This window comes from Platalea leucorodia (genome assembly GCF_965183815.1).
Source record: "Platalea leucorodia genome assembly, chromosome: 8".
Taxonomy (NCBI): domain Eukaryota; kingdom Metazoa; phylum Chordata; class Aves; order Pelecaniformes; family Threskiornithidae; genus Platalea; species Platalea leucorodia.
Genome location: NC_138830.1, coordinates 2,414,351 through 2,433,000, shown reverse-complemented (window position 1 = coordinate 2,433,000; position 18,650 = coordinate 2,414,351). Strand labels below are relative to the sequence as shown.

The window sequence follows — 18,650 nt, the reverse complement described above, 5'->3', positions numbered from 1 at the left end:
ATGGTGTGCGCTGCAGAGTCCTACAGAGACAAGAGCCAGTACCACAACTCCCGTTACCTTCAGAGTCATATCATCGGAGCAGGATGCCAGAAGATTACCAGTTGGATCCCATTTGATTGCGTTTACTTCATTCTAAAATTGAACAGTGAGAATAAATTGGAGTCTTCACTTCCGTTACAAATGACAGCTTATGAAAGATAAAGTTGGACAGCAGTTATGAGTGTTTGTGTAATTGTCAGTATTTTAGCGTTTAATTTTCATTCCTAATTTGCCTCCGATAACAACAACTTTTTGCTACCTGTTCGTCACATTTTCCCGTGCGTGCTCTTACACAACACAGGCTGTGCATAGCAAAGTCTTAAAGTTACCGTGTTTCTTCTTCTAAAGCTCACTTTTGCTCTGCCATCCTGGCACTGGTAAGAAAAGATGCACACGGGAGTGAGAATTGTTCTAAGAACGATAGAGACTACAGTTACCATCCGACCCTAACTACAGCTACCTGCGTACGTGTATCTGTTGCCCGTTGCCAAAGACCGGCCATTACACAAGTGCTGCACACTGGGCCCCCAATCTCTCATTAATAAAAATACCGTATAGCACCCCCAATTTCCCGGTACTTACTGTGTGACCCTGGAAGGTTTTGATGGGCCTATCTTGTCCTAGTTTACAGACGTGAATACACATGTCTGTACTGCAAGACGCAAATGTGTTGTTACTCTGCCAATCAACATCTAATGCTGGTGCTAAAAGAAAAAGAAGAGATATTTGAAACTGTGGTATGTATTTTGCAGGAGTCTGATTTGCAAGTTTAGCATGCACCACCTTAGAACAAATGCCAACAGGAAGCAACCATTAATTTTATAGCAGTTCTAAAGGTAATCAAACACTACGAACAGTGAGAAACGCAGCCAAAACCAGTCCTACACAACGAAACGAAACAAAATTTAATAGAAGTCATTAAAACATGGAACAGATCTGAAATGAAACAGCTATACAGAAGACAGTGCGGTAGGACAACCACCTGTAGTTAAGTCATCTGTAAATAAATCTCAAGAGTCAGCAGGAGGAACAGGTTCCCACGCCTTCACACATGGTCGTGCACGAGCTCATCTCCACTAACAGTCCGTGCCCGTGCTGACAGATGGCAGCCAGCGCAAGGAAATGATTTACTTCCTTTCTTTAATTCCAGCATTATCAGGTGTGGTAACTTGAAGCTTAATCGTGGGCGACACATTCCATTTGATCAAGCCAAGATATGTATGGCAGATAGCACACAGAATTGCTTGGAGTAAATCAAGAATTGACGTTTTTGATGGCTGTCACGCCACTGAAAACGTAGCGCGAGTGGAATAAAAAGTGGAAACGAGACACGTTTCTTAAAGGCCCTTCAACGACACGTCCGTCATCCTCTCTATTCTGTTTTCCAGCTGATGCTGGCAGGCTTGCAGAGCACGCAGCCCGCAGAGCCGTTTGCCTGACCTCCCGAGAGGCTGCCCCTCGCCCCAGCCGGGCGGCCAGCGGCCTCCCAGCTGGGCTGGGGCCGGACGAGCCGGGGGCAGCGCAGCCGGCAGCGCGCAACAGCGGGACGCGGAGCGGGGAGCACCGGAGCAGGACGATGACAAATGCGGTCCTCAGCTGATAAACACGAATCCTTCGCGGCCCGCCCACGTGATGGGGCTGCCACTGTACTACAGAAAGGCTGTAATATTTGGATTATCTCTAATGACTTTCACAGAACCACAATAAAATTGTGAGTTCTAATTATAAAATCAGAACAATTCTATCTTTGTTTACAACCTCAAAATTAATAAGACAACGAATACGGGAGTCAGTATCCAAAGACTGCCTGTAAGACTTTAAAATGGTGTAAATAAGCACCATCAACTTAAGATTTTTTAATTTATTTTATAAATAACACTTTTTTCGTCTTTTCAGATGACAGTCTCGAGTGATTCAAATCCAGACTTACCAGAATGAAAAGGAAACTGCTGCTTGGCTTCGCCAGTGTGGGCATCCCAAATAATTGTGGTCTGTATTAAACAGATAAATAAAAAAAATAAACAAACTTGGACAAATTGCTAATTTCCCCACAACTACCACCATTCACACGTATCGGACTACCAAGCCTACTCCCCGTTGCCCAAACCTGCAAACTATTTCTAGTGCTTTAGACGGTACTAAAGGAAATGGTAGCAGATGTTCAGACAACAGTAGAAAACCTTAATACGTTGCAGTATTAGAAAGGTGCTTAATCACAACATTTTGGGGGCTGAAGGGAAGAAGGGGGTTGTAGTTTGTTTTTTCTTTTATAAACAAAATTAAATAGATTTCTCTCCTTAGTCCTATTTATATTCTTGTAATCCACTCTGTGCACCTATTTTAATTTCAAATATTTGTATATTCAAATATAATTTCAAATACTCATTTATTCCTAAGGAGATCTTTACATAAACAATTAGTCTCATACTTAAGAATCTGAAAGATTTGATTTAAGGGTGTAATTTTGTTCTGCGTTGTTCTCTGCCAATCCTTCTGATATCCTTCTGATGAAAGAAATCTTAGATGACAAAATTAGTATTTTATATTCACTATATTATATGCCAATATTCCTGACCTACCTCAATAATCAATGAAAATTCTGACACTGAATTCAGTGGACGCATGAACTGACCACACAAATTATTTAAAAGAAGCATAAGGTTGGGTCAATCTTTCTGCTAATGCAGAGTATTTTTCAAAGTATAATCTCAGATACTTTGTCCAAGGAGTTTTATTGACTGAAATGAGGCTTCCATCACCTCCAGAATATTTTTCTGCAAATTAAAGCTGTACCTCCACAAGGATTTAAAAACTGGCATAAGCCATCACAGCTGCCAAAAGAAGAAACCTGTCCTTTCCATGCTTTGAGACATTTACTTGTCCTTCCTTTGTGCCAGCACAAGCATTTACAGAGCTGGGCACTGGAGCAAACCAGGTTAAATGCGTGCAGGAAAAAAATAATAAATAAAAGAGAAAATCTGCTACTTTACAGTGACATTGCCAGGTTTAAGCACTGTGGGGCTGTGGTCCCACTGAGCCTGCAGCTTGCCAGTCTCACTAAGAGAAAGCCCGTGTTTACTCCTGCACCTTGAATCGGGTACAGAGGAAAAACTACACTCTTCTTACTTTTTGAATAGTCTATTCTATTCTTTGAATTCATCTTAAGTCTGTGCTTCATCACTGTGTAACCTTCCTACCACGCATAAAATCTCTCACACTAACAACCGCTTTGAATTTGAAGACCCTGTGAGTCTTTAAGTTTGTCGAGAGATGCGAAATAAAACACGGTTAAACAACGAGCTTCGTGGCATCGCGCTACTGGCGCCTCCCCCGTCAGACACACCGACTTTTCTACGTCCCAGCTCTAACCTTTTTCATCATTCCCAGGCTTGACCGATACCCAAATCAGCCTCAACCTGTTCCTCTAGGACGATTTTTTTCTGAGGCTATGCATAAAGTGTTTCATTAAAGTTTAGATGATTCGGTTTTACAAAGGTTTGATGCCCCTGCGTTCAATGCACTTACTTTCTAACCTACGCTAACCTAACTGGGTAGAGATCCGGGGACACTAAAACCTCATAAATTAAAACATCTCAATAAACTGCTACAAAACACAAGAAAACAGAGCTAGCATAACAAGTTCTTTGTAAGTACATATTTACGTCCCATGCCTATAGTTTAATTTACTTACTTTCTACAGCTTTGCTATTATGGTTACAATTAGATTATAACGGTGAAGGAAAGAATTTTAATTTTACCAAAGATTATCTCACCTTGTCCACTCCTGCACTTAAAATGAAGTTTCCTTTCTTGTTCCATTTTAACGCAAATATAGGACCTTTATGTTGCCCTAAGGTGCTGGCAAGATTACCTGAAAATTTATATTGATATGAATACATTAAAAAAATAAAAAACTATGCTGCGAGCCACAATACAGGAAAACATACTGGAAATTAAAAGTAATTCACTTACCATCTTTAGTCCATATCCTTGCAAAGCCATCGTAAGACCCAGTTGCTAGAAGTGTACCTTCACTCTGCCAGCAAGAAAGTTATTTTATTTATTTATTTTTACTGTATAACGCAAAGCTAAAGAGCACAAAGCAAATTTCAGGCAGAATACCTCTGCATAAGATTTATGATATTTATTCCATTGACCGCAACTTATTGACCAGAAGCCCCCGAAGTACAAGACAAGAAATTACAACGCAACTCAAAACCAGAAATATTTCAGGAGCCGTAGCAGAGGATGCGCAGTTGCTGCCCCTTAAAATTTGGCTATGCAAAATTACAGGTACAATTGTCTTGGAGTATTTTGAGCGTTGCCATTTCTACTTACGTTCCAATCCAGCGATGTCACGTCTTTGTTGCTGGGTACATCCTGCCCTCCTTCTCGTATACAGTGTCGAAGTACCAGCTGCGTAGAGCCGCTCGTGCTGTTTTCACTGAGGTTCCATATCCGTGCTGTCGAATCTCCAGATCTACGAAACATGATCTAATGAGAACATAACTCCTTCTCCCAATTAATGCCGTTTTAAGAAGTATTCCTTTCAAACCAGCAAACCTTGTGGCATTTGACGTAGCGGGCGCTGGGGCAGGTATGATTTTACCTTGCCGCCCTCAGCCTAAGGAAGTACGCCGACGCGCGGTGGCACGGCGTACAGACGTGGTTAATGCACCTACCCTGAGGCCAGAAGGTCACTAATGGGATTCCAGGCACAGATGAAGACTTCAGATTCGTGGCCGCGCAGCACCACTGCCTTGTTGGGAGGGATTTCAACATCTCCATCTACTTCCATCATATCTGTGTGATTATCTGCATTATGGGAAACAACAGTAGAGAGAGGTGGATTTTAATATTTTGGGACAACACATTGTAACTACTGTATGGTTCATACGCTCCTGGGATGAGAGTAACAATTAATTCACAATTTACGTGGACCAAAATTTGACCATGCTGTAATGTTCCTTTATTTTTCCAGTTCCAATTTATGAAGTACTATAAACAGATGGGGAGTTTCAAAAATGTGAGAAAGCTCTTAGCCCTCCTAAACCTCAGCATCCAAATGGATTTAATTTTGAAACTTCAAAATCGAGGCCAAAAGTTAATTTTTTGCTATGTTAAAAAATAATGATGTTAAAAGTAGTCACAGCCTTTCAGGCACGATACTGCATTGTACAATATGTTACTAGTCTATCTTCTGCTTTAAAAATACGTTTATGACACATTTGTTTTCAAAAAAATCTCTCTTTTCACCAATTGCAGTCAAACAGGTTTTAAATCTACATCTCAGACGCTTCGTTTACAAAATGGCTTTAATTAATACAATAACATTTGGTGATGCAGTAAACTGATAACAGAGCTTTTTAAACTGCATCGGCAATCACCGTGCAATTGTGGCAATACATAGCTTTCTGCGTGGAAGCGACGTTGAATCCATATTGTTCTGTAAAACAGAGCGGGGGTAATTCAACTGACAAAACAGCTTTCTTGGCAGCTACTATCAATCATTTTCTATTATTAAAAATAAATTCACACTAAGTGTAAGTGCAGAACAGAAAAAACGCTGAACGGTTCACCTGCTCCGTATCTATTCGCTGTGGTTAAACAAACCGTTTCACATCTATTGCTTAATTTAACATTAAGGGTTTCTGTCACTGTTTGTATGTGTAAGAAAACAGAGAAGGCTATTAGAACATGCGTATTTTTAAGAAAGAGCACCACATAAAACACTGCTTCAATTAAAGGGGCTCGATGCCAGTATAATTTGGTGTTCCAGCCAGCAGGGGCTGCTGGTGCATCACATTTAACGGCGGCCGAGATCTGAGGTTTACGCTTACTCTATCCAGTTCACAGTTAAAAAGAAAATATTCTTTTGAGATTTTTAAATGAAAGCATCAAAGTAGAGAGCTTATTTGTTTAAGCCAAAGATTACATTTCCAGTTTATTTATCATATATAATAATGAAAAAACCTAGTAAAATCCAGCTGTAAAATGCAAAACTTGTACACGGCTTGATAGGAATATTCTCTTAAAAATGTCTCTTCTTCAGGTGCTGTTGCAGCAAGAGCTGTAACTCCCCCTCTCAACTGCATAATTCAGACTTCCAGAACAGGATTTTCCTAATCACATTTAATGCCTGACCTGAACTTTTCTATACTCGGCCTGATTGTAAGGTACGTCCCTTTGACCACTGATGACAAATGAAACCCACTTGTTTCACCGGTCACAACCAATGAATAAACCAAGCAAGCAGTCGCATCGAATAATTCTGAATGGCAAACGATGAAAACCGATACTGGTGAAGGAGACGAACGACAGAGGATTTGCCTCAGCAGCCACGATGGCCCCGGCACGAGAAGGAAGCCTGTCCTACAGAGAGCCGGTCACAGTCTGCGGAGCTTCCCAAGCAATGCTCGGCTTTGACCAGCTGCGCATTAGCAGACTCCTCTCCTCCTTCCTTGTACAGGGGCTGACGCTGAGGAGGTGCAATATTTAAAGAGCTGTCTCTGATTCTTCTTTTTTCCCCTCTTTATGCAAGAGCTCTCAGAGGGCGCTGTTAAAAACCTTCAGCTGATGGGAAAGGAGCCGGACTGGAAGTGAGACCGGTCAGTGGAACGTTGTGAATTAATGAATTGAGAAGTTTGCATTTCCTCCTGCAATTCCAAGTATCGAACTGGGGACAGTCAAAGGTGAGAACCATCCGTTGAAGCGTCACCTGTGACCAAGGTACCCTCTGCGCGCTGAAGGGTTCCTAGTACCCCTACACACTTACCTCACTGTCTACTCGCTCGTACTGTGATAAATGACAAGGAAAGGATGTTAACATAGGTTAAGGTCATTTCTCTCTCAACTTACTTGCTATAGTATGTGCTCCATTCTCTTCTCCATTCGCGGTATTTTCACCATTTTTCGCTGCTCCCTGTTGGTTAGTCGCGGCCGCGGCTGCAGCAGCTGCTGCCTGCTGCTGTGCAAGTTTATCTCTGTAGGCCTGTTGTCTCGTCTGGACCACATCAGGCATTACTGCATCTATCAGTGAGAGAGACTCTATCGGCCTACCATCAAACAAGGTACCATCCTAAATTACAGCAGAGGGAGAAAACAAAAAAAAGACAACACCAAGTACAAATTAACATTATGGGCAACAATTCCAAGGAAAACTAAGGCAAAAGTTTTGATTTAATACAATAAAACAGTTTACAAATGGTGCTGGAAGCGATACCTCATCTTTGTTGTGGTTAGGATTGGAATTTTAGTCTAAAGTTAAGTGGCCACCATAAATACGCAAAAAAAAAAGCCACTGCAGGCCTCTGGCAGAGCTTCTGGAATCAAAACTTCTGTGCTTCGAGTTTGCTAAATCGTCTGCTAAAGCAAAAAATACCCTAAGCTATCTATGAATATGATTTCAAACATGAGTGGCTGCAACAAAATCTAATGGTTTGTTTGAAGAGCTGCAAACATTGCAAGTCGGGTCACTGGCTTGTGAAGTTATTCTATCTTATTAGACTAATACTTTCCATAAACATATTATCTGGAGAGTTGACTAGTTTTCTTCCTTTTTTTAAACAGTGCTGGCATGCTTTCAAACAACAAGGAAGAATTTTATCCTGAAATGGACAAGGCCCAGTTACAAACACCCTTATACATATGCGAGGGCTTTGTAAGGATCTATTTTTAGGAGCCAGAAGGATTCCTTGCGATAAATATAGGGTCTCCTTCTTCTATTCCAATCACTTGCTTTATTTTTCTGACGGTTCCTAAGGGAAAAGATTTGCTTCACTGGGACTATGAAAACTACACATAAACAGAAGACGTGAGGGAGACTGGAAAGAGCAGAATTAGTGAAAAAAAATTGTTTCCTTCTGTAATATAACTGACATACACAAAGGCTGCTAACCCTGCAGGCATAAATGCGAATGGAAATTGAGGGTGAGTATCTGCAGCATCAGGCAGGGAGATACACCGCTTTCGGTACCGCTGCAATAACCATTTAAACACCAAATTTAATAGACCCTGCTTAAGGTGCATTAGCCAGCAGAGGCAAAAAGCAAACTGGCATATACCTTCAGCCTTCCTGCCACAAACTGAAAGCCTCCCTGTATTCGGAAACCTTGCCTTTGGGCTCTCATGACTTCATCGTAACGACACGTCACCCAAACGAGAGCCGCGTAGTGCTCTCCCACCTCCCTAGCGCAAGTCTACGAAAACAACAATTAAGAGGTTACTTGTCTCAATGACTATCTTATTGCACTTGTCTGGATTTACTACAACATTATAGTAGGGTAAAAACTCTACAGACAACGGACCTTTAAGCAATGAGCCAGAACACCATGCCTGGTGTTGTGTGGCTGCACGGGGCAGAACCCCTACCCAGTTATGTCACTCCATTCTGGTTCCACCACTGGAGTCATGGTGAACACCAGCAGTAAGGAATCTGAAGTAAAAGTAGATAAATAGGATACAAGAAAGTTAAGAAAAAATACTAGCATTCAAACTTACTGCAAGCAAGGACATAACGCTCCTGCAGGCAAAGCCTCCTTACCTCGTTAATACTGACTTCTGCCTCTACATACTGCAGACCTTTCTGGATGATGGAAATCAAAGCAGCTGGTGGCACCAGAGCACCGTTTATATTAGACTGGCTGATATGGCTCTCTATACCAAAGGTAAATGCTGAATGGGAAAACCCTAAAGACAAGGCAAAAACATCAGGATTGCTTTATAGACAGACAACGCTACTTGCCGTACTTCTGTAGGATCTTCTGTTTACAAATTTAAGCAAGTTGTACAAAGTTATAGCATGCTTATGAACTAAAAAACCTCATCACACCACCTCTGTTGTTTCCCTCTTACATGTTTCAAGTTTAAATGTAAAAAAAGACAAAACCTAAGTTTCTATATAAACACAGCAATTATTATTATGGTATCATTGGCAAAACACTTGTGCATGAGTAAATATAAAAATATAACATATGCAATATGCAATAGTATTTGTATATATTTATATATTCTAAAACTATACATATAGTTTTAGAATATATAAATATATTCTATATTTATATATTATATCTATATTTATCTATATAGAGAGAGATATCTATCTATCTATCTATATATATAGGATTGGATATAGTATTTAATAAAGTATCTATCTCCAAGAGACCAAGACTCATGTGTTATTTTTACTCACTGATTTGTTACCCATGAAACGGATCTGTAGGTAGAACAGAGTTCACCTCGTGGTACAGTGCTGCCATAACTGCGTGTGTTTTGGCACTCAGAACTACACCGGTATTACGCACTGATTAAGAAGTGGCAAGCATGTTATGGTGCAGCACTGGTACTTGCCTGCTATTTATTCGATCACCCTGAAAAGGTGAATTTAACCTAGAGAAAAATAGTTGTTTCAGCAAATTAACTTTACTGCCACAGAACTTTTTCTTCCAACTACTGATTTATTTTTTTTTTTCCCTGTCAGGTAACTAGGAAACCGCCTGCAAACTTTCAGATGAAGATAAAGCAATTTTGTAAGTTTGGCTTCTGTGACAAAAGCAATCTGCAACTGGAATAAGAACATATCATAGTTTTCAGTAAATTCAGGCGGAACAATGAGTTTCTGCTTTCTTCTGACAAGCAGAGACTGAAAAACTCTGCCATCCACCATTGCTTCTGGTGCTTCTTTGCCTCAATTTGAGAAGTCCATGAACAGTGGACATTAGCAGTGGACAGACGTTGCATCAATCAAATGCATTTTCAAGAAGCCTGAAGTTTGTTTCCAAGTTCGACAATATTCATCTGTCTTTTGCTCTTCCTCCTAAGAAGCAGGAGGCTTCGGCTAGCCTCACACGGAAGGACAAAATCCTCCAAGAAAACGCCCCGCAGGGAGGGAGGCTTTTGAGACCGCAAGAGTCATTCCTGTAAACGAAATCTCTTCATCTGTACTGAGATTCAAACGATAGGAGTCCTATGGTCACAGTGGCTACTCCTTCCTTTGAAATACCGCAACATCTGCCCTCCTACGGTCACGTTCAGACAAGGAATTCGGCCACAGAAGACCAGCTCGCAGGAGCATCATCACTCCAAGACAGAACAGGAGAAAACGGTATTTTGGTGGTCATCCTTTCTTCTTCTTCTTCAAGTAGCCCCAAAGAAAGTGGTGCAAAGTGTCATCGTCACCCTGTAGATAAGCCACCTCCAGGAAAATGCATTTCTAGCAATCGAGTGAGTCCTTAGTTGGTTGACTGCCATCTGAAGACTCCAAATGACTAAATCTGATTAAGTTACAGAAGGTAACTTGGCAGGAATTCATTCTCTTGTTGAGAAGAAACACCAAGAAACAGTTCAGGCAGAAGCACATGCCTACTGGCAAAATAATTAAATGAGTCTGTGTTCGCTAAAGCCAGCTGCAGATGAATACCAAATAAATTATGCATTGTTTAACAACCAGAATTGTAAAAACTCACCTGACTCTTGCAAGTATCTATATACCAGGAAGTTAACCTCATCACTGCTTATACTCATCTTTATTCCCAGTTAAACCATGAGGTCACAACAAAGGACACAACCCTGAAAACAAAAAAGTGGGTCAATTAAGTATTTTTAGTACCTAATACGTATTTCTCAACAAATGTTATATTTACAAAGTAAGTAGCTCCCTGGCAGCGTAGACAACGGTTTTATTTTATAATGCAAATAAGTCTACTGTAGTCATTAAAAAGTCATTTGTCTCACCACAACATAAAGGTCAGTAACTTAAATATTGAAGGGCCGGATTCTCAAATGATGCAAATTGGTACGGACTGGGGAACTATGCTGCTTAATACCAGTACTAAAAAGGCCTCATTTCACAGGTTTTTAAAAAATAATCAAGTGAGTTTTATCTAATCAACACTACTACTAAGGAACGCATTTTTCAAAAGGTGGATTTCTCTCTGCCTGGCCAACAAAGACCGAGAACCTGGTTTCACCTCGGTGTCCAGGCAAGTTCTCACCTGTGCTTTCTACCTCAACCTCCAGGTACTCCTGCTCTAGTAAAAAGGTGCGATATGGGCTACGACACTGCGGCTGTTCAAAGGAAGCCCAGCTATTTCCACTAAAAATTAGAAAACGTCTCAGTCATACACTTAGGCTTTGCAAAAGGAATTCTTGAAATTAGAGACAACCTTTAAACAGACCATTTTTAGTAACATTTCTCTAGGCTTTCAATCAATGCTTTTTAAAATATTGATGGATATATGCACACAATTTTCCCTTGATTTTATTAATGATAAATATTTAGCAAGACAAATAATGTATCAGACTATATATATACTTTTGATGACAAACTTTGAAAATATGAGGCAACAAGAGCCTTTAAAACACGAAAAAGATGAAGAGAGAGAATACAGTATTTTCTCTAACTTTAAGCCTCATTTTTGAGAGCATTCTCATGACTTCTGAGCATTTGAAAATCCTGATCTTTCTATAACATCTAGTAAGCCAGTAAAAACATCAGCTTCCAGAACACGGTATGAAATAAGGCCCATCTCCTGCTCCTAGTGTCCGCCCAGCACTTTTCAGCAGCAGACCTTCAAGGTTTTTACCCAGCTGCCCACCACCATCGTTTTCTTCTGTGGAACGAGTCTGAGAAGGTAAGCAACTTTCCTACTGTTATTCGACAAAGTTTGACTTGAATCTGATGTGAAAAAAGGGCTGGAGAACGGGTTTTCTTGCGTTGTTCAAAATAAAAAGTTCTCGCTACGTGGCTGCGTGGTCAGGGCATTCGTCACCGTTGCTCAAAGCGGGAAAGTGGTGAATACAAGCAGTAAGCAACAACTACAACGTTATGGTCGGCTTTATAAGGCTGCCATACCTATTCTTTCTAGGCATCTTTTCCTAGCAAGATTTCCCAAGGAAACAGGAGAAAATGACCACACTCTCTTTCTTGTCATCTAACTTTTGAATTTTACCAGTCAATTGCAACCAAATTTGACAGTGGGAAGAGCCCTCCAAGATGTGACTTCCCTACAAGCCCCATAATGTTGTAAAGGAAAGACCCAATTAAACTTCTCCAGAAGAGGAGAGGCCACAGGATGAACTCGGACGTCAAAAGGAGCGTGTTTGCCCGAAACCACACACGACCGACTCAATGAGCACATGGACACCCCAAAAGCCGCCCCAGCGGCGCGGCCACCCGCCCAGCTAACAGCGCGCTGCCCGCTCCGTCTGGGGAGGGCACGGAAAAGCGACACGGTCCGAGAGCTGCGCAGGGAGGGCTCAGACCCAGCCGGGGCCACCGGGACCCGAGCGGGAGAGCCGGGGTTGGCCTGCATGGGAAATGGGGGCCTGTACACGATGCTTGACACATCCATGGAAACCCCGATCAGGTGCTTATAGAGCGGCTCGAGCATACTGCACTGCCAAAGGGGGGCAGATGGCTTTAGTTTCTTAAGGAAATAAATAAAAATGCAGAGCTACTTAAATACTTCTCATTTCTAAAGGAAAAAATAGCTGCTCCAGTACAATAACTTCCAGCTAGTGCAACACAACTTGTAAAGGTACACCGACACTAACCCTACCCCACGCCATCCACAGCCTCCAGCAATGCCCGACGTACAAGGCATACCCACCAAATTACAATATACTTTGCCATTTTAGCCATTTCATGCATTAGCAACACATTCTACCATGTGCAGAACCAAACACTAATTTTATTCAGCTGTTTTGTTGTCATACCTGGCGCAAATTCTCTGTAACAAGTAGTCTTAAATAAAGACAAGTTCTGTAGGAACAGGAACGATATTTTCCTTAAGAAGAAAAGGTAATTAAAAAGACTTGTAAAGAAGCCTTTTTACATCACACGCGCAGACGGTAGTATTTGTTTCATAGGTCTGTTACTGATTTTTAAAATCTTGCTGCGTCATCCAAAAATATCAAAGTACAGATATCAGACGCAAGTGGTATTTGCTACATAGAGAAGACCTGCATTATTAATATAAAGAGGGCTCCCCACTCAAAGCACAACTGTGGAGATGCCACATAAATTCACTCGTTATGTGGCTAGAGAGCTAAAGAAAAAAAAAAAAGCTGATGTTTTGCTCGTCTGTCAAAAGTGTTACTCACTCTGCCCAAGTCAAATGCGTACCATTATTCAAGGACGGTTCGAAGTGTTTTCCACGCGACGCTTTGGGAGGCGAGGACGAGCCCTGCCGCTGCTGGCCTGCCCGGCTATCGGGAGGTGGCAGTGCAAGACCGGCTTTTGTACCCTGACGACTAGAAAAACACAGAAACGCGTCCCACAGATACACGGCTGGCCTGGTGAGGACATGAAACTGAAAAGGGTGCAAAAGGTTCCAGTTTTTTTACCATGATGGTGCTTTATCCGTTTTTTCGGTGCTTGTTTAAATTGTCTGAAAGCTCGTTTCTGTGTTCAGCGGCCCTCGCGGCCCAGCGGCTCAGCCAGCGCCCGCCGGCAGCCACCCCCGGCTACCGCCCGGCCAAGGGACGCCAGGAATCGCGAGGAGGACAAGCAACGCCAAACCACCTTCCTTCCAGCCCCCAAAGCAAACTATCACTTTACAGAGGAGATAAGCAGATAGGAGAGCATACAATAATTATTTCCCTTTGACAAATTTGGAATTGATACCGGGCTCGATTCCGGCTGCCGGGCTTACGCTGCCAACCCTCAAAACTCGGGGCAAAGCCAAAGACCCCCAGCAAAGGGCCCTGCGGCGTGGCCGCCTCCAGCCCCGGGAGCGGGCTTTGCGGGCAGCTGCAGCAGCAGCTCAGAGCTGCGTGAACCCCCCCGGCGCGCGATGGGGAAGGGGCTGCTGTCTCCAGCCCCGGGAGCCGTGCTGCCTCCCCCCGCCTCGCTCACAGCTCCCGGGAAGCCACCAGCGGGAATGAGCCCAGGCAGCCCGGGTGACGGCGAGAAGGAGCAGAGGTGGGACGGAGCGGGGACCCACCGACCCCAAAGCCACCGGTCGCGTTGCTCTCAGAGCTCCACACGCATGGCCATCAAGTTACAATTTGCCAAGGATGTCTGCCAGAGAAAAAGAGGAACGGGAGAGAAAATAAACCCGCTAACTACAAACCACGTGAACTCCATTTTCCCTAATGCCCCAAGACAGCCCCAGGGCTTGTTTGGGAGGTAACGGAGATGATTTCTTAGAAGTGGAGTCATGTAAATGCAAACGGTAATACAAATAAAGAAAAGGCCAAAAAAAAGAAAATTAGAGGAGAAAAAACACATTTATCTTTATGTACGCACCCATGCGTGTGCACACATACCCCACGTACTAACGAATCTACGTCATTAATGCTGGTTTATTTCCCCCAAATCCACTATTTCCATGTGCAACTGACTACTTATTTTGGGCACTTAATAAATACTGCTCTTTATTTTAGATACAGCAATTAAATAATCGAAAAGACACAGAAAAATAAGCCAAAAATAAGTAGAAATGACACATAATTCCTACCAGTCTTAGATTTCTAGTCTAATTTGCAAAGGGACCATTAAAAATATCTCAATACATTTGCACCTGTATGTCCCAAATCCATTCTGAAAACGTAACAAGATCCTTGAGGCCCTTTTTTCTGGCCCTTATAAAGTGGATTTACAGGAAACATGGCAAAGTACGATGCACCCACACTGCTGTTTTAGCTCCGGGCGCGCTTTTAAAGCGGATCTCTCCCGCTTGCCCCTACTGTTATTTTGCACCTCGGAGCAGTCGCAGTGCATGTGAAATAGATTCCTTAGCAGTAAAATTAGGGTTAAATAAAAGCAAACAAACAAACAGAAAAACCAAAAAGCAAACCAATACGTAAAAAAAGAATGTGCACAAGGGCTTACGAACCTTGCCCAAAAGCTCATGGGCTTCCAGTCCCTGGGGCCACACCAGGATCATGCCTCTTCTCAGGCTCTCAAGCCCCACACGTCCCTGCGATGCTCAGCAATGCCGCAGTGCCAACAAGACTGTGTGACAGCGTAGGTAACCCGTCACCCTGTTTTCCCCTCGATCATCCGAAACCACCGAGCCACAGGCACTGGTTATCTGTAGGATCTCCTTCCCAGAGGATGAGCCTGTGGTGTGTAACACCACTGTTCAATTAGAATCAGCATACTACCAAGATATCCCAGGTAATGTTTAACGTCGCTATAGAAAGTCCCTGAACTCCCCAAATTTATCAGGCGTAAAACATATCAGCCGTAAAATAAAAGTCAGCTGCCTATACGGATGCCGGCCTCAGGACCTACTCAAGCACTAGATGTGCCTAGGCCAGGAACGGACAAGACGCACGTCTCCGCTTCAGACAAACTGACCCGCTCGTTCCCACTCCGAACCCGTGTCAGAAAGCACACCAAAAACTCATTTGGCAACTACTTTTTCCAAAGGCAATGAGGTTCCTTGCCCCAGAGCCAAGACACCAACTCTGACTTAAGCTTCCACATAGCAAAAACGTTTCTGTCCGACGCCCACCCTAACTCGGACACGCCAGCGCGCGGGGTCTCCCACGGGCTCCTCCACCCCCTGGGGACCATTCACGCGCATTCATACGTGGGGTAACGTTTACAAGTAAAATCCCTTATAACGAGATCAAGATCCGCTCTCACAAACACCGGAGCTGCAGGCTAATGGGCGCCCAACGGTACAACTCTGATTGCATTTCTGACAAATTATTACTCTACTCCGCATGTTTACGCTAGCTTTGTACTCCTCTTCCAGGTTCATGCCAAATGCTAGAGAACAGATGCTGCCCGATATGGCTCCTGGCCTAGCAGTTTGGGGGATTTTTTTTATTTTATTTTTTTTTAACAAACCTGAACTGGCAGAGAAAGTTTATACATCAGATTAGCACTTTGTATCTCTTAATCACAGTTTTATAACACATCATAGTACATTTACTACAGTTAGATTTATTGTATCACCAAACAACAGCCTAAGAAAGTAATATTTCTGCAGATTTAGGTGGGCTCTAACACATCCTAATAGGTAGGATGATAGAAAAACCTGGCAGGCTGCTGTGACTAATAATTCCCCCAAACATACCAAGCATTAGTTTGATACCAAATATGATATGTTAAAGGGAACAGCTAATGCTCTGGGTAGCTCTGAAAAACGTTTAATGTTCAGATATAAACAGACGGCTACATTCATCCATGGAAAACAGAAGTCTGGCTACAGAAACAATAAATCTCCTACAACAGAAATATTGTCACCAGTCCTTTTATTTTTTCCTCTTTCACAAGAAATCCGGAAAAATATTTTGCCAGCATATGCGCGCATAGACAGCGATACCATTTTTTTTAATTGCTGCTTAGGGATCTTACTTTTTTTAATGACCACGATGGTTAAAAAAAAAAAAAAAAAAAAAAAAAAAAAAAAAAACAAACAATTATATGACCCAACCTGGGAACGCGCAGGTTTTTAATCCCACCCAAAAAACCTGAAGGTGCGTACACGTCCTTTGGAAAGTTTTATTCCAATTCTGTATTCCCTCTCTTAAAAATAAAATCCTGCGTGTGATACACAACTGCTCTTCGTCACGCTTTGCGGCTAACGCTGGGCGTCCCTCGGCCTGGCAGACCTACCTGCGGAACCCGGCAGCTATGGGGCTGCTGCCGCGGCCGCTCAGGACAGGCGATAGCCCCGAGCCCCGGAAAGCGCCGGTACACGGAGCTCCACGCTTCTCCAACCGCATTAAGACAGCGAGGCACCAATGCCACCATGCTTCCATTTATCAGCTGAGAGGTGCTGAAGAAAGTGGAAAGGGTGCTATTTAAATCCAGCCACTCGGGGCAGGCGAACTCCTGGATTTGTGAGGTTTCAGCAGGACTTCATTCAGATACCAAATCCGCCGCGTGAGCAGCTTGCGGAACTGGAGTTTTAATCCAGGGCTCCACTAAACGCTGGTGGTGGTGGCTGCTGTTCTACTCAAACGCTCTCCAAAGGCTCTGTACAGCTGCCTGAAAGGAGGTTGTAGCGAGGTGGGGGTCGGTCTCTCCTCCCCAGGAACAAGCGCTGGGACGAGAGGGAACGGCCTCAAGCTGCGCCAGGGCAGGTTTGGGTTGGATATTAGGAAAAACTTCTTCCCCGAAAGGGCTGTCAGGCCCTGGCCCAGGCTGCCCAGGGCAGGGGCTGAGTCCCCATCCCTGGGGGGATTTAAAGGACGGGTAGAGGTGGTGCTTGGTGACATGGTTTAGTGGTGGCCTTGGCAGTGCTGGGTTAACGGTTGGACTCGATGATCTTAAGGGTCTTTTCCAACCTTAACGATTCTATGATTCCCCGAGACGTAGTGGGTCTGCCCGAAATGAGCTGAACTCAGGAAGCCTACAGCCACAGCAGAGGCGTGCACAGTCCTTTAGAAATGGTTTATAAAGGAAAACTCCTAAAATACACCAGGGGTTCCTGTATGTGTATGACCAATGTTGTACATCCTTCTGCGTAAGAATTTTTTAGACATCGATCTCAATCAAAATGAACATTTTCTTGTACTTTAAAAAGAAGAAGAAAAAAAAGTTGTGTTTTCTTTAACTGTATCCACTAATTGCTCTAAACACTCCTATTTGCTCTTTCACATCCTCACTTGAGAGATGGGGTCCAATATTGTACTGGGCACGATACAAATGAGCCCTTATTAAGGTTCTCCTGCTATCTGACAATCTGCAATTAGGAATTCTTTCTAACCTTCTGAATTCAAAGGAAAACGTTTTTTAAATTAAATGCATCAGCTTTGTTGTAATATATTTCAAAATGAAAGTTATCTCATTTTCTGCATTTTTACCTGTGTCTCTAAATTGCTATTATTTAAATGTGCCCTTTTCGTTATTTTAAGATTCAATAATCTATGTCAAATGTGAACGTGCATAAAAAATTATCTGTAATTCTACCTAATGAACCTTCTTACTGATTTCCCATATGATCAAGCTTTGCTAGTTTTCCTTCTAGCAATTTAAAACCAAAGATGCTTCTCATGTTCATCTCTTAACTCCGCTGCTTTGCTTTTAATCTCAAGAATACAGCTTCATTTCTGAATGCTAAAAAAAAAAAAAAAAAAAAAAAAAATCATTTTTCCTTTCCTCATCTGAATTGTTTTCCTTAGCTCAGGCGATAAATATTTGTATTCTGTACTTCAGCTTTAGTGACCTAATTTATGGCAACAGCCTCTGTCTTTCCCTGCCAATTTGAGAGTATGAAGCAGACAAGATGACAAAGCCAGTTTGAAATTTTCTGAAGAAAGAGAATTACAACCCTGAAAGGGAAGGGGGGGGGGGGGGGAACCCAACAAACCAAACCCACCCAAAACCTTAGCTAAAAATAACAGTTACTGTCTACTTATCTGAGTACTCAGTCCCCAGAAAGGCCAAGCAGAGTCCCAAGTACTGTTACAGAATGAGCTGCAGATGAAGCCCATTTGTTGGTTTTGCCTAGAGCAAAGTAGTATTTAATTACTGAACTACGAATCTCTTCCCCAAAGTCATATGCTGTGTGACCCAGGAGACGGGGATTCCGGATGTTACAGCGGAGAGGCAAGCGACAGCATACTCCGTATCCTATTTCCAGGGCTACGGCTACAAAGCTGCAAACTTCTATGCTTTCTAGAGTTAAAAATACATCTTCCTGGACAGC

General features: G+C 42.7%; 1 protein-coding gene across 8 annotated transcripts in view; it reads right to left on the bottom strand.

The window, feature by feature from the left end:
* The window catches only part of TBL1XR1 (TBL1X/Y related 1), a 120,543-nt gene that overhangs the window by 10,877 nt on the left and 91,016 nt on the right, over positions 1-18,650 (bottom strand). For 5 of the 8 annotated variants that reach the window (XM_082319424.1, XM_082319423.1, XM_082319427.1 and 2 more), the window contains 10 exons: positions 10,503-10,605; positions 8,582-8,727; positions 6,898-7,117; positions 4,722-4,854; positions 4,378-4,519; positions 4,012-4,075; positions 3,813-3,910; positions 1,970-2,030; positions 622-743; positions 58-132 (listed from right to left, as the gene is read on the bottom strand). In XM_082319424.1, the coding sequence (XP_082175550.1) occupies positions 58-132; positions 622-743; positions 1,970-2,030; positions 3,813-3,910; positions 4,012-4,075; positions 4,378-4,519; positions 4,722-4,854; positions 6,898-7,117; positions 8,582-8,727; positions 10,503-10,560 (1,119 nt within the window). In that variant the 5' untranslated portion in view covers positions 10,561-10,605. The remainder of the gene's footprint in view (positions 1-57; positions 133-621; positions 744-1,969; positions 2,031-3,812; positions 3,911-4,011; positions 4,076-4,377; positions 4,520-4,721; positions 4,855-6,897; positions 7,118-8,581; positions 8,728-10,502; positions 10,606-18,650) is intronic. The other 3 variants (XM_082319429.1, XM_082319428.1, XM_082319430.1) reach the window with 1 other exon arrangement.